Consider the following 21848-nt stretch of genomic DNA (forward strand, 5'->3'; position numbering starts at 1 on the left):
TTTTTTTTCTTACCTGCACTGATGATAGTCATTGTTGGGGGGGGGGCTTTTATCCATTTCCGCAGTCACACAATCAATCAGTAGCTAAACTGGGTTTCACACAGTCACAAAAACAAATTAACCGAAAAAACCTCAAAAACAAAAACACAAAAAATTAGCAAAAACAAAAGTGCCAAAGCTAATCCGTTCCAGAAGTCTGTTTGACTTCTGAAATGTTCAAAAACCAAGGCACAGCTTCTGAATGGTGCTGGCGCCCCAGAAACATTAGCTGACAGCCGCATTGGACATTCGGCTTCCAAAAAACGTTTGAAAACCGGAACACTTACGTCCGGGTTTTTGGTGTTGGGAACCAAGGCATTTGAGTACCAAGGTACCACTGTATCATATGGAATGACTTGGGTGTGTCTTTAATGTTTTTGTTATGTTTTGAAGAAAGTTCTGCAAGTAAAGTTTTGAATCAAACAAAAGGGTTCAATGTTTATTCTAAAAGGAATCAGGGTTGCGTTTTGTGTTTTTGTTTTTGCATCCAGTCACTTCAAGCTGTGCACCATTAATATCTGTAGCAAATCTTTTAGCTCACAACCTTCCATTATGCTTGTAGATTGGGGAGCGGTTCTGGCTCCCTGGTTGCCGTGAGAGGTGCATCTGCGACGGCCCTTCCGACTTCCGCTGTGTCCCAGCCAGCTGTAACCTCGGCCAGAAGTGTGCTGCGAAGAATGGGAAGCTAGGCTGCCATACACGGTGGGGAACCTGCACAGTCACTGGGGACCCTCACTACTTCACCTTTGATGGGGCTGTGGCGCATTTCCAGGGCACTTGCGCCTATGAGATCTCCAGGACTTGCCACCCCTCCCCTCCCTTCTTCTACCGGGTTGTTGCAGAGAACAGGCACCAGGGAAACCCGCAGGTGTCTTTTGTGAGCCGAGTGGAAGTCTGGCTGAAGAATGAAACGCTGAGCTTTCATATAATCCTAGGGAGTGGCCAAACAGCAGAGGTACGTGAAAGATTTCTGGATATGGTGCATAGGTTTTTTTGGGGGGTGGTGGAAATGCTTTTATCCTGCTTTATATTCTCCACGCGGGACGCGGGTGGCGCTGTGGGTAAAAGCCTCAGCGCCTAGGGCTTGCCGATTGAAAGGTCGGCAGTTCGAATCCCCGCGGCGGGGTGCGCTCCCATTGCTCGATCCCAGCGCCTGCCAACCTAGCAGTTCGAAAGCACCCCCAGGTGCAAGTAGATAAATAGGGACCGCTTACTGGCGGGAAGGTAAATGGTGTTTCCGTGTGCTGCGCTGGCTCGCCAGATGCAGCTTTGTCACGCTGGCCACGTGACCCGGAAGTGTCTCCGGACAGCGCTGGCCCCCGGCCTCTTAAGTGAGATGGGCGCACAACCCCAGAGTCTGTCAAGACTGGCCCGTACGGGCAGGGGTACCTTTACCTTTTACCTTATATTCTCCACAGGCTCTCAAAACTGCTTACAGAAAATGCAATAAAAATGATGTCAGAGTTTGGTATCGGGAACAGCAATTGCCCAATGGTGACAGAATTACTTAGGTGGCATTTCCTGCCCATCTCACCCTTGTTGGTTTTCCACCACCTCCTTAAGGCTACTTTATGCTGGCACCATTTTATTTATCTGCTTAGTCAGATTTGGTATTTTATTTAGTGCCCCGCTTGAATTTCGTTTTAGCTGCCTTTGCAATTGCATTTTTTGTCGGTTTTTTTTAATTAAAAAATTCACATTGTTACGGGTTAGTTTTCCTTTTAGACACACTCCTATCATCAGCTCCCTTAGGCATTTATCAGATGGAGAGCTGGGAAAGAAGCTTGCTTCAATAAATCACAATTACAATGAGGTCCTGGGAAACAATTTCAGTGAAATTACACTGGATGACGAAATCTGTACTCTGTTGTGAAATGATCACAGGTGGCCACAAACCTTTCTCTAACACATCTGATATGCTTACTGCTTCAATTACAGGTCAACCAAGAAAGAGTGCAACTACCCCACAGCCTGGGAGCCCTGGGTGCTATTTCCAAGGTCAAAAACATTGTGACAATAAAAACAGTAGCCGGTGTGGAGATCCAATACAACGGCCGCCACACACTCTTTATCCATGCAGGACCAGAACACCAGGGGAAACTCTGTGGAATGTGTGGGAATTTCAACGGCATCCGTAGAGACGATAAAGTCCTGCCTGATGGAAGCAGAGCCCAGAATGACTTGCAGTTTGGGAATGCCTGGAAAACAGATAAAAGCCCAATGGGGTAAGAGGGGTCAATATTGCAATGTTTAACACTTTGTTGGTCTTTTTGTGGCATCATCTTTACAGTCCTATGAATGCTGGTGCCTTGGTGCGAGGGGAGCAATGTACAGAATATCTCTTCCCATCAATTTTCTCTCTCTCTGCTCAGCCAGGGGCGGTGTGGCATAAGGCACAGGCAATAAGAGTGTTCAGCTGAGCTGCACTGAGCACGTCCTCAGCATTCAGCTCAAGCCACCAAATGGTTCAGTACAGCCAGCGTTTCTCAAGTCAGTTTCAAAGCAAGCTAACTTCAAATCACATGTAGCAGAGATGGCTTATTTAGCTAGAGTCTGTTTTAAACCATGACCTCTGAACAAGATTAGTAGGAAATAAAATGAGTGCTAACAAAGCTTTTCTCTTGGTCACACTGAAGTAAAGATGTCTGAGAATTCCAGTGGAAATGGAAACATAAGTGGAAATGGCCAGTGTTTGCTTAGTTGTCCAAAGTGCAAAATGAAAAAATGAAAATCTACCTGGCGAATATATGGTGGTAGTAGTAGTAGTAGTAGTAGTAGTAGTAGTAGTAGTAATAATAATAATAATAATAATAATAATAATAATAATAATAATAATTTATTTATACTCCACTCTGGGCGGCTTCCAACAAAGATTAAAAATAAATTAAAACTGCTGCTTTAAGTCAAGTAATACGTAATTGATTACATCACCCCTATTTGCATTGTATTCCCTTTGCACTGAAATGAACAGAACAACATAATTTATGTTGGGGCAAGAGAGAGAGAGAGAGAGAGAGAGAGAGAGAGAGAGAGAGAGAGAGAGAGAGATTCCTGGTTGTCAAGATCCAAGTTTGGGGCAAGTACTTTTTGGGGAGAAGACTCCAGCAGGGATTTAAAATCACAAAATATCCAGCAAAATAAAACATAGAAAATGTGCATTTTAAAATTCCCTTCAAAGTTTTCCACTTCCTCCAGCATAGGAAAGGACCATGGTTTGGTAAGTTAAAAATGGCTTACAGTACTTACAAACTCTCCAAAGGTCAGATTCATGTGCTTTTGTATACAGCATTCAGAAAAAGTTTCATAGGCAGTAAAACTTAGCTTAGTTCCAAAATGGTGAAAGTTCCTAAATTATAGGAAACTCAAGAGCGGCTAGTGTGAGCCATGTGGCTGAGCTGGAGCAACTAACTCAAACCTCTTCACACACTGAGCTGGATTACCAGTTTCCTCCCAAAGGGAAGTGACATGGCTAAGCCTGGAAGGACAGCTTCCTCTATAGTGTTAAACCCTTCGTGCATTAATTAAACTTAACCAGCCTCATAGAACCAACATGCTTGTCCCACAATGCCAATGTAATTTACATGCAAGCCCAAGGTTTGCCCAGGCTCTTTCCTTTTCATGCCCAACTCTGGCCGATGACCTCAGAAAGGCGTCTGCTGGGACTAAGACCTCCTGTCTTTACTTTTCAGGTGCTTGGATGACACTGCAGCACTAGAGCCATGCAAAGATCCCCAGGAATATGAAGAGGTCTGTGGGGCCCTGGTTAACCAATCAGGACCATTTGCTGAGTGCCACTGGCATGTGGACCCTTCTCCTTTTTATTTGTCCTGCTTATATGACTTGTGCCACTATGGGGTGGCTAATGGCATGTTGTGTGTGGCCCTCAGCGCTTACGAGGAACTGTGTCTTCTTCATGGGGTCCACGTCAGTGGCTGGAGAGCAGCTGCCCGGTGTCGTGAGTTCCAATTTCATCAGTTGTCTGTCCATCTTGGGGGCAACTGGGGTTAAAGGGGCTTCCAGATTCTCACTCTTTTCGTGTGGGATTCAGTTACAAACTGGCAAATTCAGGTTGTGAAATTATAGCAGATCGGGAGGTCTTATCCACTTTCCAAATGTTCAGACTTTTTGCAACAAGAAAAGTGACGGGAAAATACACTGGAAAGTCTGGGGTAATACTAGCTTTGATGCAACTTCATCTAACCTATCTGATCTCCCTTCAAACAAAACAAGACCAATACTTCTTAGAGAGGTTTTTTGGAAGTACCCTAAGTCTATTAACTAGAAAGGGATGGAAAACCAACCTTTGTGACTACACAGGGTAATTAAATGTAGGTAAAAAACAATCCTCGGAAAGTCTGCTGTGCTGGTGCGAGGCTCATAATTTCTTCAGTTAGTGCTGCCGCTGACAGACTTCCCCTACTTTCTGTGTCCCTGAACTTTCAGACTTCCTCAGAGCAGGGGTTGACTAACCATTGTCAGATGGAGGGCTGCATTCTAATCCTTGGGCCCTATTGAGATTTCCCCTACAGCCAAACTGGCTTTCACTTCCACCCCAGAGGCTGGAATGTTTATCAGCATTCTGTGACTTGCCTTGCCTTTCTCCCTCAGCAATCACAAAAGATAATGAACATCATGATATTTAAATCACTGGCCAGAGGTGTGTGTGTGTAACTCTCTGTGTGTGGTATCTTTAAAAACTGCAAACATTTGAAATGTTCCTCTCTGTAGCTTGCGTATTTTCAACACCCCCATCCCCCTGCTTCTTCAATACACACAAGCTCACAGGAATAGAGGGGGTTCCTCAGGATGTGGAACCATCAGGAGAAGACTTTGGAGCAAAGGTAGAAGGCCCCATTCAGCAATATAAGCAAGTCCCGCCCCCCCCCACATCCACCCAGGTCTGGCTTACCACTTTGTGAAGCAAGGAAAGTAATGCATACTATGATCCCAAAAGACCCCTCTGTGTGAAGTTCAGAGTCTGCAATTACCTAAGACCACCACTGATTCCTGCAGCTAAACCTGTTCCTCTTTCTCTAGCCGCAACGGACCCCTGCCTTGACTTGGCATGCGGAGACAATGAATGGTGCGGCGATAAGAACGGGAAATGGGGCTGCTTCTGCCACAGAGATTATAGCCCTGCCAAACGGGCTTCTTATGGTAAACAAGGACCATAGCTTTTCCCTTTTTGTCTTTGCATTTGCCTTTGAAACATGGACTCGCTTCGTGTTACATAATGTCGGTATTCACACATTCCCCCGGTGCCGTGCCGTCAAACCGAGGGCCGCATGTGTGGGTCCCGACCATCCCAGAGCGGCCCTCGTCTTGCCACACGCTGGGGGGCTCCAGCTCCAGCAACAATATCGTCAGCTGTCACCTGCAACAACCCAGCTGTCAGAAACAGGGCCAGGCTGCCAAATTCCTTTTCTCCCTCCAGATTACCGGTTGACATGCGGTGGCAGCAACAGTGCCGTGTCTCTCTCCCGCTGCCTGCTCTTCGCCGATGGATTCTCCGCTGAGGAACTGCATTTGGCAGATCCCACCTGCGCTGGCACGCTTGTCGGAGACAGGCTTCTCTTCTACTTTGATACTGTGCAGAAGACCTGTGGGACCACAATGGAGGTGGGGAGAATTATCCAGCATAAAGCCTCCCCTCTCCCCACCCCGCTCATGAAGAAACACTTGACAGATATCCCAACGTGCAGCTGCTGCTCCAGTAAAAAAAAGCCTCTCTGCTGAAATAGGTAGCAGCAAGGTTATGCAAAATATCTCTGCCTGACTGAGATGCTAGAAAGCTGCTTGCCATCAGAATAGACGAGATGAGCAAATAATATAAGCAGAAGTCAGTTTCCTATGTCTGTACCAGGGATGTCCAACCAGTAGATCGTGATCTACTGGTAGATCCCTGACTGAACCTGGTAGATCGCGGGATCCTTATTGTGTACAAAAAGTTACCGGGGGGGGGGAGCTAAAAAAAACCTGTGCAATCCTTTCCCCAAAAATTTTAACAACTCTGGGCACTTCACTCCTAAAAAAAGCTCAGCAACTCTGGGCAATACACCCACCCCACACACGCTCCTCCTCCCTCCAATCACAATGCGTAGATCACTGCCAGTTTTTTTATATACTGGGAGTAGATCACAGTCTCTTTGGAGACTGTCTATACCATCTCCTGCTATCTGATCCTTTTAACCAGAGATGTTATGACCCTAGTACTTTCTGCATGTACCAATGAGCTATGACCCCACCTCAAATAGACCTCCTAAAAAGCAAGATTCTGGTGGGTAGCACTGTGGTCTAAACTACTGAGCCTAGGACTTGCCAATCAGAAGGTCGGCGGTTCGAATCCCCCCGACAGGGTGAGCTGCCGTTGCTCAGTCCCAGCTCCTGCCAACCCAGCAGCTCGAAAGCACGTCAAAGTGCAAGTAGATAAATGGCGGGAAGGTAAATGGTGTTTCCGTGTGCTGCTCTGGTTTCACCAGAAGCTGTTTAGTCATGCTGGCCACATGACCCGGAAAAACTGTCTGTGGACAAAAGTCAGCTCCCTCGGCCAGTAAAGCGAGATGAGCGCCACAACCCCAGAGTCGTTCGCGACTGGACTTAACTGTCAGGGGTCCTTTGCCTGTACCTTTAGCCTCTGATACCTAACTGGCTTACACTAAGGGAGATGTCGGTATTATTTCCAGACTCCTGGAGACTGGGAGGAGGGACACTGCCAAAGCAAGAAAGGAAAATCTGCCCTCTGTGTCCGCTTACGTTGCAGTGGGCCTCACAAAGTTCTTTCCTTGCATTATTTCCAGATCAACACAACCCATGCCATCTACTTCAACACGGTGGAGGGCCGTGTGGAGAACACCTACGGAGGGGTGATCAGCAGGGATCGCTTTCTCTTCCTGCGCTTCTCCTGCGCCTACCCGCTGAACATCAACCTTTCAATGGCATCTGCCATCCATCCCATCCAGGAGTGAGTTCGGCCGGAAGGACAGGACAGAGAAGCCAAACGCCCCACAAATATTCACATCCTCGTAATATTTGCATCTTTCCAGTGTTGGCTCCAGCAGCACCTGGTCCCCTGCAGAGAGCGGTCTTTGTATCCTCTCGCTGTGCTCCTTTCCATCTTTCCTTGCATGCATCTTTCAATTGTGGAAGACTTTCTGTGTCTCTTCCACTCACATGGCTTCAAATAGTCCAGGCCTTTTACCTAGGTTCACCATATTGGCTCCAAAGTTCTTTGTTCCTTTGCTCTTATTCGCTTCAAATTTAGGTACCTTTGCATTCCTCTATCATAAGAATCTACTTTCTGGACCAGACTGAAGGCCTCCCAATTCAGTACTCTTGACTCCAACAAAGGCCAAGCAGAGTTTTCCCACCCTCAAAACATTGCTCTTGTGTCCTTCCAACGTCCTGCTTTTCAAATTATCCTTCTTCCTCACTCTTCATCTCCCATCAGTCCTCTTCCTGAGCCCAAGAAAGTGCAGTGCTGCCCTGTTGCTTGCTCCAAAACAAAAGCATTGTAACTCTCTTGTGTTTTACCCCTTTGATAGCATCATTAACACCACTCTCACCTCCGGCCAAGGGAGCTACCAGACCACCATGACTTTGTACCAAGACCCTCAGTACAGCCGGCCCTTCACCCAGAGCCCTATCCTACTCACTGTCAATCACAGGGCCTATGTGGGCATCAGCATTTCGGGGGCAGACGCCACCCGCTTTGTACTGACCTTGTCGTCGTGCTGGGCCACACCGGACAAAGACGCCTCCTCCAGCATTCGGTGGGATATCATCACCAACCAGTAAGCTGCTTGCCTCTTCCTGTTTGCGTGGTCTGCTCGAAAGGGAACAGGGCTTACTAACTGAAGGAGACAGGCAGGGAGAAGAGAGAATTCATAGCACTGGAGAACAGGGGTTGAGAATCGGGAGGACACTTGGGTTTGGCTGTTGATGCCTTTTAGACATTGACCATGGACTGAGGGCCAGGACACCTGGCATGAAAGGGCAGCTAGAGAAGAAAGCCACAGCATTCAAGCTGAATATGTATGAAGAAGGGGAGAAGTAGAGGGACTGCAGTGTAGTGAGAGAAGAACCTAACTTGCATATTCTCTTAACTGAGGATCAAACTAGAAATGATGCACAGGTACATAGTTTATTACGGTCAAAGACCAGCTCACATAACACAATAAAAACAGTGTTCATAAAGATAAAATATACAATCGGAGCAGATTGCAGCAATAGCTCATGAGTTAAAATTAAGATATATACATACACCCGTACAACTGAGATTTGGGCCACCATAAAAAATTGACCCTGAGGTGCCCCAAAGGGCAACTTCAGCATTTCCCTAGTAAGCTATTTTATTCTAGAGGATGATCTGTGCCTACAAATCTGGGCGCAGAATCTGGCTACCAGCCAGGTCGTCTTATGATCTTTGCCTAAGAGGAGAGAATTAAGTTTAGACTTGTCTGAAAGATCGGCGAGCCTCTTCAGCGAAGGATCAATGGTGTCTCAACATAAAAAGGACATCTAAAAAATATATGTTCGAGGCTTCCTATTTCTCCTAATGGGCAGGCGCAAAGTCACTGTGTATAGAAATGTTGTTATTCATATATTTAGTCCCTGCATGTATGTTTTTCTTAAAACAAAACATATAAGTAGTTGATATAGAGACCTCAAACTGGGTGGATAACATGCTGGGCAGGGAGAGGGGAGTCTTAAACTCTTGTCCCCACTATAATCCTGATCAGAAACTGAGCCCTCCACACTTACACACCCGATGTCTTCAATGCAGAGAGTTCCCTTCCCACTGCAAAGGTGAGCTGCAGTTCCAATTCAGACCACAGGGTTGAAGACTCTCTCCTCCCTGTCCATGTCGTGGTCTTGATCCCTTTCTGGCTCCCGCGTATAAAATTTATGGGGAAGGAACACAGCCCAAGTGATGAAAGGGATGGAAATGCTCCTTATTAAGGCCTGGGTCTCAGAAACTGTGGTGCAACATCTGCAGCGCCCCTCTGCCCATCATTCCTTGATGTTGCAGAGATCAAGTATGAAACACCTCTACGTGAACCAGCCTAATGTGATTTCTTATCCGATGATTAGTCGACACTCAGCGCCTCCTAGCTGAATGTCAGGATTGTCTTAATGGAAGATCGTTGTGATGACCCTGGATGGACATGAAAGTCTTGTGAAGGGTCTTTCGCACCTGCGGGTTCAGTCAAACGAGTGATAAACTTGCACAGGTGAACAAGCCCTTGGTCTCACCAGGCCCCTGCAACTCTCAATCCTCTGCCCTATGCCACCTTCTCATTGCAGGTGTCCAAACCCTCGAGATGGCACTGTGGTAGTTGAAAAGGATGCCGTGTCCCTCACTGGCCATTTCTCCTTCAGTGTCTTTGCCTTCATCCCAGATTTGGAGGAGGTGTACCTGCACTGTCGTATCCGCCTCTGCAGCTTCCTTACCGCCAGGTGTACCGTGGTGAGTTAGGAAAAGGAGGAACCGCAAACAAGGCTGGCTCCAGGTTTGAGGGGGGCATAGTGGGCCCCTCCCATGCCAATGGGTTGCCCTGGTGTTGTGGACTTACCTGGTGGCAGAAGCAGAGTTCTTCCACTCCTATAGAACCATTTAAGTTTCCCACAATGCCCCCACTATAGTGTCATTCTGGGGTATTGTGGGAGATCAAAATGGTGGTCAGTTTCTCATAGTTCCCTGGGAAATATCAGGGGCATTTAAATGGCAGCTCAGCGACTCCAGTGCTCAGACTGGAGTGCCAGTTAAAGGAGTACCTAGGGCAGGCATCAGCAGTGGTTACCTGTTGGGAGTCTGGGGCCTTGGCAACTGCCCAAGGATGTTGCATGCTGACACAGGGTCAAGGTTTCTGAGTCAGATCAGGCCAAGGCAATAGCTCTGAGAGCTGGTGGTAGCCCTCATAGCCTCATCTGGAGAGAGATTAAGATCAGAGAGGTGGAAAATTACCCAGGCGATCTTGACTTGTGTTAAAATCTAGATATGATCCTGATATACCTGCATCAACCTGGACAGAAAACAGACTGGCAATGGGCTGGGAAATTAGCCTGACTGTCATCTTGGTACCCACGGGAGTGCTGAGACTACAGAGCTAACCTATGCAGAATCCTCTAGACAAAACAATAAGGTCCCATTTCCTCCCCTTCTTTCAGAATTGTGACAAGCCAGGCCCTGCGATTGCTGGAAGGAAGCCTCCATCGGGCATTGTCTCAGCTGGCCCTTTCTTGAGATATGATGATTCTCTTGATCAAGGCAAGACACTTTCCTCTTGGCACAAAGGCTCAGGCACCTGGGCCCTGTCTGGCATTGCCTGTTCTCACAAACAACGCTAAAAGAATCTTTCAGTCTCTCCCATGACTGTGGGGCAGGGCGGGGGTGCTGCTGTTTTCTTACCCAAGTGGTAAATTAGATTAATTCAGCAAGGAACATGAGGAACAGAAAGTTTGATTTAATACATTGAATTAATAATAATAATTCTGGGGTGTTTGTGTGCCAAAGAAATGCAGCTTGTTGATTTTAAATAACCCAGCAGGTGTGTAATTTCCATTTCCTGCAAGCAGACATAGCATTAACAATGTTAGAAGGATGCTGGAATGAAGTTATGTGGTTTTAGCAGTAATGTTACAGAGGAGTATGTAAAAACGGATTGTTAACAGGTGAGAATGTAAAGTTACAATATATTAAGATAAATTATTAAGATAAAAACAAAGATGGAAAGGATTTGCTGAATTAACTAACTGAACTAGAACACGAAAAATGGAGGCGTGAGGAGGTCAAGGAAACAAGCAAATGAAATATAAGATATGGAAAAATTGATCTGTTTTTAATTGTTTTTATTTTTCTGTATTTTCTATTTTTTTGTTTTATTTTCTTTTATTTTTGTAATTTTTTGAAACTTCAATAAATATTATTTTTTTAAAAAACAAGCAGACATAGCATTAACAATGTGCATCAGTGGCAGGAGTTCATCTTACATCTTAGGATAGCGTTCAAACAGTGAAAATCCAGACAGAAAATTTGTTGAGCTTTTTTTGTTTAGTTTTGCTCAAAGTTTTGCATTTTTTTTCCAAAATCACTTTTTTTGAGGCATTTTTAAGGAAAATTGCAAAAATGGCACTGCCCTACATCCAGATTTCCCCAAACATATTGCCAATTTCCGCCCGGACACTGCTACCGACTGCAGTACATCTGGAAAATTCTGGATGTATCACAACCCTATCTTAGGAGAGCGCAGCATTGTGGCTTGAACCAAAAAGAAAATTTGCAAATATTTCAGCTTTGCCATTTTGTCATTCAAACTGTGAATGCAAAACTTTAAAATCCGAGCCTTTGATATAGGTTGGCTTCAGTTGTAAAGACACAGAAATTTGGGAAACTACCGTATTTTTCGCCCTATAGGACGCACTTTTTCCCCTCCAAAAATGAAGGGGAAATGTGTGTGCATCCTATGGGGCGAATGTAGGCTTTCGCTGAAGCCTGGAGAGTGAGAGGGGGCGGTGCACACCGACCCCTCTGGCTCTCCAGGCTTCGCGGACCTCTCCGCAAGCAGCGGGAGTGCTCCCACTGCTTGCGGAGAGTTGCCTGCATGCTGAAGCCTGCGCGCGCTGAGCTCAGCGTGTCCAGGCTTCGCGGACCTCTCCGCAAGCAGCGGGAGCCAGCGCTGGGCTCCCACGGCTTGCAGAGAGCTGCCTGTTTGGGGGCTGGGGTCGGGGGAAGCTCGGGCCTCCCCCGCCCCAGCCCCGTGCCTGGGGGGAAAATAATTTTTCCCCTTTATTTCCCCCCCAAAAAACTAGGTGCGCCTTATGGGACGGTGCGTCCTATAGGGCGAAAAATACGGTAGTTAGTTTTAACTGTGGTTAATTAAGAAGCCTAGGTGTTAAAGTGCTGTTAAAACAAATCACAGCTGCATTTGTCAAACACTCCTGTCAAAATGTACGCCTAGGTGGATCCGAAACACTTTGTGCCTTCTGAAGCACTTTCTAAGTGTGATGCAGCAGTATTCCCCTGCGAGGCTTGTCTCAAATGATCTGCCAGTAACTGGACAGGGAAGCTGATTGATAACCATCTCTTCCTCTCTGCAGGGCTCCGGCTGGCTGCCAAAAGCTGCACTGCACCCTCCTTCACCATTCTGCCTGTGCTGCTCAGTGCCATCATTTCCTGCAACATTTTCTGCTAACGCCTTTCATCCCAGACAGGGTTCTTGTTGGGAATATGGCTCACGGAGAGATGGAGATGGATCTTGAAATTCACCATCCCCGCGGGATTTCTGCTGCTGCACATGCTGACACCCTCCCAATTTCTGCTGTGAAGGCAGAGCCCATTAGTGGAGATAGAAGCTTGCTATTGTTTACATCAGGGGTGGGGAACCTCAGGCCCCTGGGACTCTAACCAAGCCACACACCCTCTTCCTCGGCCAAACATTTCACCAGCCCTGCTTCACATATTCCTTAAGTGTTTGTTTTTTGTTGCTCTGCCTCTGGGTTTGCCCTCCACTGGCTTGTGTCCTGCAGAAGACTGCCCAGAAGGGAATGCAGCCCTGAAAAATGTCCCCCACCCCTGGTTTACACAATCTGTTTGAGGCCAAACTTGATGCAGTACCATTCAAGCAATTAGCAACCATGCTGCTGATTATATATATATATATATATATATATATATATATATATATATATATGCAGGTATTGGTGGGAGGTGTTTTTTGGAATCTGGGTAGCCTACTAATTTAAATAACAGCCCTGATCCAGATTGGGATTACAGTGGAGAGCAGAATGATAAAGCCCCTGTACCCCTACTTGCCAGAGTCATGATCTGCATCACTCTGCCTACCTCTGGTTTGTTTTTGTTTTTTTACCCTAAAAATAAAACAAACAATTGCTACTTGTGCAAATGGTGTCCTCTCTAGTTTGGCCCTTATCTGAAGACGACAGTGAGCAAATCCAAGTGCCTCTGCTCTTTCAAAGGGTTTTCTTGCTTTGTTTTAATGTGTAACACTACAAATGAATTGAGCTGCCAACTGGCTAGGGGGGAAAACTCACCTGGATTGCTCCAGTGCGTCTGGATTTTTTAACTGCTGAAGCAAAACATGCTCACCTACTAATTGCTGCAGGTGAAACATTTAAACAAGCAACGGTGCACCCTTTACAGCCCTAGCTGAAATCCTGAAAGTCATTTTCACAACTGACAGATCAGTGTGGGGATAGAGTTTAATTTTGCTTTTGCATTTCCCTGCATCGGTAATTCAAATGCTGATCCTGCAGTGGTCAGATATGCACAATGGATTTAAAAGCGCCTCTCTGCCATTCTGTCCCTTATTGGCAATTCACTGGCATGGTGACTCATTCTAAAATTAGGCTTTAATCCTGTGTGTACACTTGCTTTCTGGCAGCCACAGCCATGGAGCTCTGCTTCCTCACACCTGTCTCATCAGCAGCTCCGGGGCTTATTTGGGCTTCTCCAACACACGTTAAAGTTACCCTTCTCTGCTGTACATCATCTGGCAATGTATATGACTGTACAGACATGCCTGCCATCCTCATCATATTTATCCTGGGACTAGTGGTCCCTTCCACTTTGTGGTGTTGGGAAGCAAAAGACAGGCGACTCAAATCTAGTTTCAGAGCTTTGCATCACCCTCTGAATCTTTTCCAACATCCTCTTGCTGATTCCCTCCATCCTTCCCTTTGAGTTTAGTATCATCCTGCTTCTCATCTGTGCAGGGTTATGCATCACTGAACCTTTGCTGCAAGGCGCTGATACAATCCTGACCAGATTTTATTTTTTATTATGTGTTTTTGTGTTCTCATTTTGCATTTGTATGTTGCGAGCTGCCCTGCCATCTTTGGATGAAGGGCGGTATACAAATGTCATTAATAATAATAATAATAATAATAATAATTTGGCTCTACGAAAGCCCCTGGGTTGTTTGGTTTTTTTTGTTAACGTTTCCCAGAAGGTCCCCCCCCCAAAAAAGAACAATTCTAAATCTCTTTTACAAAGTGTTGTAGCCCTTCCGCAAACCTCTCCTTAAGCACTTGATCAGCATCCTAATGCTCAGTTCTTTCCAGTTCTTCTATTGGCCTTAAAGTTTCTTGAAGCTGTTGATGCCATCTTGCCCTTTGTCTCAGGTGGCAACATGTGTTGGGGTTTATTTGTGGGGATATTTCCCTAAAACAGTGGTTTTCAACCAATGTGCCATGGAACCCTGAGGTGCCTTGAATGATGTTTGGGGTGCTGTGGGCAACACTGGCCTCTGTCCCTCTTCTTTCCCTCCCTCCTCTGATGCCTTCTCACGTTTCTGCCTCCCAGAGGCTTGCACAGTTGTTTGTTGCAGCATCCCTGGCTACAAACTCCCCCGGCGAATGGTGCCTCTGGGGCTGGCCAGGGGATGCTCGTTGCCAGGAGCTGAGGTGGCCTTGGAGTAAGCAAGCAAGTGGGCGAGGAAGCCCCACCAGCCAGTCTGCCAGCCCTTACTGTTGGAAATGGACAGACAAGTCCCAGGTCCTTGTGGGGCAGTGTCAGGAAGCACCTCTCTTTGGGGGGAGGGGGGCAGCTCAGAGACCAGGGGCGGCAGCAGCAGCTGCCCAGAGGACTCCCAAGGAGAGGGGAGCAGAGGGGAGGGTGTTTGAACACCCACAAGGCAGGGTATTTGAAAAAGGGTGAGAGGCAGGAAAGGGGTGACATAACTGGGCTCCTGAGCAGGGCCGGATTTAGGTTTGATGGGGCCCTAAGCTACTGAAGGTAATGAGGCCATTTATATGTAGGCACCCTATATATAGAAATGAGCAAACCAGTGATATTTTAGGGAGCAGGCTAGCAGGCAGGGTCCATTATATACATCATAAAGGTAAAGGTACCCCTGCCTGTACGGGCCAGTCTTGACAGACTCTGGGGTTGTGCGCCCATCTCACTCAAGAGGCCGGGGGCCAGCGCTGTCCGCAGACACTTCCGGGTCACGTGGCCAGCGTGACAAAGCTGCATCTGGCGAGCCAGCGCATCACACGGAACGCCGTTTACCTTCCCGCTGGTAAGCGGTCCCTATTTATCTACTTGCACCCAAGGGTGCTTTCGAACTGCTAGGTTGGCAGGCGCTGGGACCAGACGACGGGAGCGCACCCCGCCGCGGGGATTCGAACCACCGACCTTTTGATCGGCAAGCCCTAGGCGCTGAGGCTTTTACCCACAGCACCACCCGTGTCCATATACATCATAGGAGCCTGCATAACACAAAACATTGTTGCTGTATGTAGGTTTTGTTTTGTTTGTTTTTTATCTTATATTTTGGAAATGTACATCCAGGTTTAGTTTTTTTCCTTTAGTTTTTTGGGGGCCCCCAAGAGAGTGGGGCCCTAAGCTACAGCTTCTTTAGCTTATAGGTAAATCCAGGACTGCTCCTGAGCCCCACGGGGGTGCCGCAGAAAGAATGCAGTTGGTCCAGCGAGCCGTGGACGCAGAAAGGTTGAAAACATCTGCCTTAAAATTTAGGGGGAAGTTTTCTTTCTCTCTGCCCCCTCGCCGGCTCTCAAATAGTACAGTCTATTCCACCACCACGTTCTGGGCAGATTCTTTTGAGGGCGACCAGTTCCAAAGGCGGAAAGGTTTTTTTTTTTTATCTCCCGCACAGTCCTTGGGCAGGGGGAGCACGTGCCGCTCTGTCATCAGGCGCAGGCACCCTGTCTCCCCCACACCAAGAAGGCTGTTTTCCGAGATCCGACGGTGGCGCGGCGCCTCCGCTGCCCACTAGAGGGCGTCCCTCCGCCGCTTGGCTCCCGAACCGGGCTGGCCGGCGCGTTGCGTAACTGTGCCTTGGGCCGCTTCCCAGCAAAGCGGAGCCGGAGAGGATCGGCGACGGGAAGATGGAGACGCTGTGGGCGAGCGAGCCGAGATTCCTCTCCTGGGAAGGGAAGGCGGAGAGGGCGCCTCTGCCTTGATTTATGGCGCCATCCAAGGCAGAAAGGCGGCCTTGCAGCGCGAAAGGCGGGTCCTGCGCTCTCCCCCCTTAGCGCACATTTCCCCCCCCCCCCCGCTGACCCAAGCGCTGTGCCTTTGAGACAGGCAGGAATCCGGCAGGTGCAGCGACCAGATGAGTTTGGGAGTCCCAGGACTGGGGAGACTCGCGCTGTGGGCTTCCCAGGGCTCCTGACTGGCACATTATGGGAAACAGAAGGTTGGACTCTGTGGACATTTGTCCTAGTCCAGGAGAGCGCTTCTTGTCTTCTTATGAGGCTTATAAACAGGGGCTGCCAAACATGGCACTCAGCTTTGATGATGACTTGCTGGTTATGATGATCACTTATATAGTGCCTCAAATCACTTATATAGTGCCTCAAATTGACTTAACTGCTGCCCGGAGATTAAAATAAATATAAAGCGGTATAGAAATGACATGAATAATTATTTTTCTGCTCAGCTGTAAGAGGCAGTGGTATATCATCATCAGCGCAGGGCCCTTTGGAGCAGAAGTTCAGGGCCCAGGCGCAACCACCAGTGTGCCAGAGCTGGAGGAAGTGAGTTAATACACGTTACCAGAAGGGCTTTTCAAATTGCAGAGCTGTCTCAGGCAAAGCAGTGCCTGGAGGAATTTATCCTGAGCAGCTTCTAAAGGTGACACAGCCCCTCTTTGGGTCTAGCGCTGGCAAATGTCCTGCAATCTCAAATTCACAATCTGCACTTCTAGGGTCTGCTAGCATCCCTCTGTTATGCCCAACAAAATCCCTCCTATCTCTGCATCAGGTTCATCTATGGGCGTGGGCACGGGGCAGCCCCCCTCCCAATCAAGTAAGTAAATAAAAATACTTAAGTAGAAATTGTAGAAAGATTTAGACAGATTTTTCTAAGCACCTGGGGTCAAAAGAAAGTAATTTAAAACAACTGTTGTTGAGACATTTCATTCTGAACCTGCTAAACAAGAGTCCAACAGAGATTGATAACAGGTGGGTGTTCTTCCCACCCTCCAGACAAATCCTGGCTACAACCATGGGTTCATCTATCTCCCCTTTCTACGCCTTGTGATGGAGTTCCTTTGCATATGTGGGTGAGTCTTGCTTTAGTTTTCATGGAATGATGTCCATGAAACCTCAGCCGACACTTTGGTAACAGAAATCGCCTGGCACCAAAGATTTCTGCATGCACTTTCTGTGCCTCTGGGCTTTCCAGAAATACTTTGCATGAACAACCCCCGAGATTTGCTCTCAGACAGCAGCAGAGTTACTGCGGGAGAACACAACACCCTGCTTCAGCTGCTGGAATTGAACGCTGAAGAACACAGAGCACCGCTTCCTGCTAGCACAATGGTTGGATTCAAAGGGGCTCCCCCAGACTGGTGTTTCTCCAATGTTATTGCATGATTGCCATCTGAAAGGACAGTCTTCTTGCAACAAAAGTGGGACGAAAATTTACTTGGGAACATTAGTAGTATAGAAAGCTAAGAGGATTTCAGTGGGAAGTTACTACAAGACAGGCACTGATTGGAAATGAAGCAGTACGCCCACCCCCAGAATCTTTTGCAGTATTGAAAGTGGGTTTGTGTATAAATGACCCCGCTACCATTTTATTGAGCACAAATCACCATGAATGCACAATGAAAAGGACAATTGGAGAGGCTCTGAAACGATAAAAAAAACCTCCAGAGAATATTGTGGGTGCAAAAGAGGATAGGACTCCAGTGTTTTCACTAGCTGTGTGTACAAGAGGGGAATTGAGGTGGACACCACTTCTGCACCAATAGCAACTTTCCTCTTTCACATCCAGTCACCCTAACATCTGGAGGGATTCTGCAACCTATGCCAAGCACATAACAAAGAGGCTCAACCTCTCTGTGGGGGCCCAGCCTTCTCCCACTAGAGGTCTTGGAACATTGTGAGAGGGGTTCAAAACAGGCAAGGGCTGCCCCGAGTTTGTGCTAGATATTCTGTGCCTGCCCTGAGCACAGGTAGCAAATTTCACAGTGCATGCCAGAGACCTCCAGCCTAGCCAAGGGAGTGGTGAAAACACTGATTTGTCACAGGGAGAAGCCCTGTCAATTTCAAAATAGACCCAGGCTCTTCTATGTGGTTTTAAGTTGTGGAATACAAAACCCAAAAACGGTTCAGCCTATCACCATGGTTTCCTTGTAGGAATAAACACTTGAGTGCTGCTTCCTTTCAGATGGACACAAGCCACCTTGAACATCTCTTGTCTACCCAGCAGAAATCAACCTGGGAGGCCCCTGCCAGTGTGAACGCAGATGAAAGGAGAGGAAACAGCTATTTAGGGCACAAAACCTTTATATCCATGGTTTTTAACCAAAGAAAAGATGGGGCAAGTCAAAGGTTGGCGGCACAGCCTGTTGGCACACATTTTTAGCTGTGCTGTGAAAATACTGCCGTAACCTTTAAAAAGATGAAAGAGGGCTGTGTTTCAGGCTCCCAGCTGTAGCTCGGTGGCAGAGGATCTGCTGTGTGTGCAGAAGGCCTCAGGTTCAAACCCCGCCATCTCCAGACAGGGCTGGGAGTTGAAAACTCGAGAGCCACTGCCAGTCAAATGTGGACGAAAGAGGGACCAATGGTCTGACTCGGTTATAAAAGGCATGTTCCTCTGCTCCTCGGAGCAGAATTGCAAAGGGGCAGGGGAGGCCTCCTGCTTCCTGGAGCATGCCACCCTGCTGAACTCTCGCTGACATCTGTGCAAAAGGCCCTGCAGGAACTGGCACACAGCCAAGGGGGAGCATCACAGGCCATTGCTCTGGCTCAACCGCATGCAGCTGCGCTGGCTCAGGAAAACACCAGTTGAATCACCCCATTCTCCAAGGCTGGAGATGCAAAGCCACCCCTACCCTTCCGAGGGGCTGTGTGTGACTCAGGGACAACATTGGGCAACGCCACGGCCCCTTGCTTTCCTCCAAACTGGCGTTCCTCCTGCCCTCTCCCCCCGATCTGAAGAAGACTCCTCTCCCCACCCTGGAACACAGAACACCCTCTTCCTTTTCCCTCCATCCTTCTCAAAAGCCACCCAGACAACACGGCTCTCATTAGGCACGGTGGCTGCATCTTCCAGTCAGAGCACACCCAAGGAGGGATTGACGGGGAGGGGGAGCAGTCCTAAGGCTCCGTGCCACCCCCACCCTGTCTTTTCTGGGGGGGGGGTTGTCGCTGGCTCCTAGTGCCTCATCTGGAGCCGGAACAAAAGGCCAAGCCCCCTTGCCCTCCCTCCGGGGCTGCCGTTCTCACATCCGAGTCAATGGAGCGCTTGTTCTCCATCGAACTCCCTAACAATGTCCCGTCTGTGCCCAGAGCAGCCGAGAAAGGGGCCTGGGGTTGTTCTCAGAAGTGCCGGGGTCACTGGTGAATTTCAAGTCAGCGGAAATGACAGAGCGAAGGGAAGCTCTCGGGGGGCAGCAGGCAGGCAGGCACCCTCCCGGAGGCCACTGTGGACCCCACCACCCTCCCCAGGTCATCATGCTCTGCCACTGGCCTGCGGCCAAACCCCAAAAGGTGAAGGAGCAAAGGCATCTTGGGAAGCTGATCTGAGCCTATGCCCAAAGGCATCTTTAAGAGCTGCACCTAAGAGAGAACATATGCTATGAACCACCCTGAGATAATAAAATAAATTCCTCTAGGTTTAGGACCATAGGAAACTGCCTTATGCCAAGTTAGATCACTGGTCCACCTAATTCAGTGCTGCAGACACGGACTGGCAGCAGCTCTCCAGGGTCGCTTTTCCCAGCCCGACCTGGAGATGCTGGGGATCGAACCTGGGACTTCCTGCCTGCAAGGCAGATGCTCTGCCAATGAGCTACAACCCACAGCTTGGTTTGGAAAACCACTGGCATAGAACCAGGGTGGCCACTGAATGCCTCATTAAGGCGGGGGCGAAAGAGGACACCGCTGTGAATGGAAACCGAACGTGCTGATCTATATTTGTGGATGCAAATTTAGAATAACCACTGTGATTCAAATAGAAATACAAAACATCTTGCCAAGGTGCAGAAGACTGTGGCCAGGTGATATGTTAGCTGTCCAGGCGCTGTGCTAACTCTCAGGGGTGACTTCAAGATCTGTCTTGCTCTCCCTCCTTGGGCTCTTTGATCTTCTGGCCAGATTTGGACTGGACAGCCCTTCAAAGGAGAGGCTCGTCATTGCTGCCTTGTCTTACACCAGCCTGATCGGCATGAATACAGCTGCCACTGCCCTTGTGGCCCCATGTTGACTCTAGGTTCAGATCCCACTGCTGCAAGAGATGTGTCAAAGAGCCCTCAAAAGGTACCATTTCAGCATTTACAAAGATAAAAAGAGGTTGCGTTAGCCAGAAATGGCAGGGCTCACTGGGTTTTGCTTCCTCCAGAAGATTTATGACAGTTTGGAATGTATTTACAAGTACATAGGTACAGCATAGGCACACAGCTTTGATGCTCCTAAAGGTAAACGTAAAGGGACCCCTGACCATTAGGTCCAGTCGCGGACGACTGGGGTTGCGGCGCTCATGTTGCTTTATTGGCCGAGGGAGCCGGCGTACAGCTTCTGGGTCACATGGCCAGCATGACTAAGCCACTTCTGGTGAACCACAGCAGCGCACAGAAACGCTGTTTACCTTTCCGCCGGAGAGGTACCTCTTTATCTACTTGCACTTTGTGCTTTCAAACTGCTAGGTTGGCAGAATGCTCCTAGGGGGCAGCAAATTCACTCCCTCGCCATATCAGATAGGCAGAGAGGACCATGCACACCGCAAGATGCTTTCAGCCTATCAGTGAGAGCTCTGCCTTCTCTCTTAAAACTGGAGTTTCTCTCACATGGAAAAACACGCCTCCTGCTCTGAAGATAATCACACCTCCACCATCCATTTAAAACACATGTCTTTGCCAAAAGAATCATGGGAACTGTAGTTCAGTAAGAATATTGAGGGTTGCAGCTCTGTGAGGGGCAAACTACAGTTCCCAGGATTCTTTGGAGGAAGCCATGGGCTTTGGTTGTGTGGTGTGTACCTTTAGTCTTTTTCCCCAGGACCGGATGCCTCTCCCATTCAAAGCACTCAGGAAAGGACTCAAAACACCTGAGAAGGATGCCCTTCACAAGCATTTTGCTTATTTAGAATGTTTATACCCTGCCTTCTCTCCTGTGGACTTACCAAGCAGTAAACTGCAGTGGCAATAAAACACACACACACCAGCAATAGAAGGAACAAACAGTGATAAAGAGACAGCAGTAAAAAAAAATAGTTTAACAGCAGCTGCAGCGAAAAGCACCTTCACACATCGTAAAAAGCTAGTGTGAGTCAGAAAGTAAAGAACCAGAGTTGGGATGGGGAATCCTGTGTGGTGGTCCAAGCGATGTTGTTGGACTTTTCATCAGCCCCAGCCAGCCTGGCCAATGGCCAGGGATTGACTGGAAGCTGCAGCTCGGCAATATTCAAAGGGGTGGAGGTAGGGCAGTGGGACTGGTTCCACTGCACTGGGCACTGCAGATGCACTACCAGTGCAGGTGGAGCTGTGGTCTAAACCACTGAGCCTCTTGGGCTTGCCAATCAGAAGGTCAGTGGTTCGAATCCCCGTGACGGGGTGAGCTCCCGTTGCTCCATCCCAGCTTCTACCAACCTAGCAGTTCGAAAGCACGCCAGTGCAAGTAGATAAATAGGTACTGCTGGGGCGGGAGGGTAAACGGTGTTTCTGTGTGCTCTGGCACTCGTCATGGTCCTCCGTGAGCCAGTAGCAGTTTAGTCATGTTGGCCACATGACCCAGAAAGCTGTCTGTGGACAAACGCCAGCTCCCACGGCCTGAAAAGCGATACGAGTGCCTCACCCCATAGCCACCTTTGACTGGACTTA

At 48.2% G+C, this 21848-nt stretch overlaps 2 protein-coding genes across 2 annotated transcripts; both read left to right on the forward strand.

The window, feature by feature from the left end:
• The first annotated feature begins 390 nt into the window (after positions 1-390).
• On the forward strand, positions 391-7058 carry LOC128419232 (alpha-tectorin-like). The gene is made up of 7 exons (XM_053399660.1): positions 391-399; positions 602-994; positions 1978-2264; positions 3729-3994; positions 5077-5196; positions 5474-5658; positions 6837-7058. Exons 1-7 carry the CDS (start codon positions 391-393, stop codon positions 7002-7004), a joined length of 1428 nt encoding a protein of 475 aa, XP_053255635.1. The 3' UTR covers positions 7005-7058.
• LOC128418568 (pancreatic secretory granule membrane major glycoprotein GP2-like) lies at positions 7057-10418 on the forward strand. The gene is made up of 3 exons (XM_053398364.1): positions 7057-7829; positions 9343-9505; positions 10207-10418. The coding sequence occupies exons 1-3, from the start codon at positions 7630-7632 to the stop codon at positions 10384-10386; spliced, it is 543 nt and encodes a 180-aa protein (XP_053254339.1). The 5' UTR covers positions 7057-7629; the 3' UTR covers positions 10387-10418.
• Positions 10419-21848: the final 11430 nt, after the last annotated feature.

The sequence above is a fragment of the Podarcis raffonei genome, chromosome 8 (assembly GCF_027172205.1).
Source record: "Podarcis raffonei isolate rPodRaf1 chromosome 8, rPodRaf1.pri, whole genome shotgun sequence".
Lineage (NCBI taxonomy): Eukaryota > Metazoa > Chordata > Lepidosauria > Squamata > Lacertidae > Podarcis > Podarcis raffonei.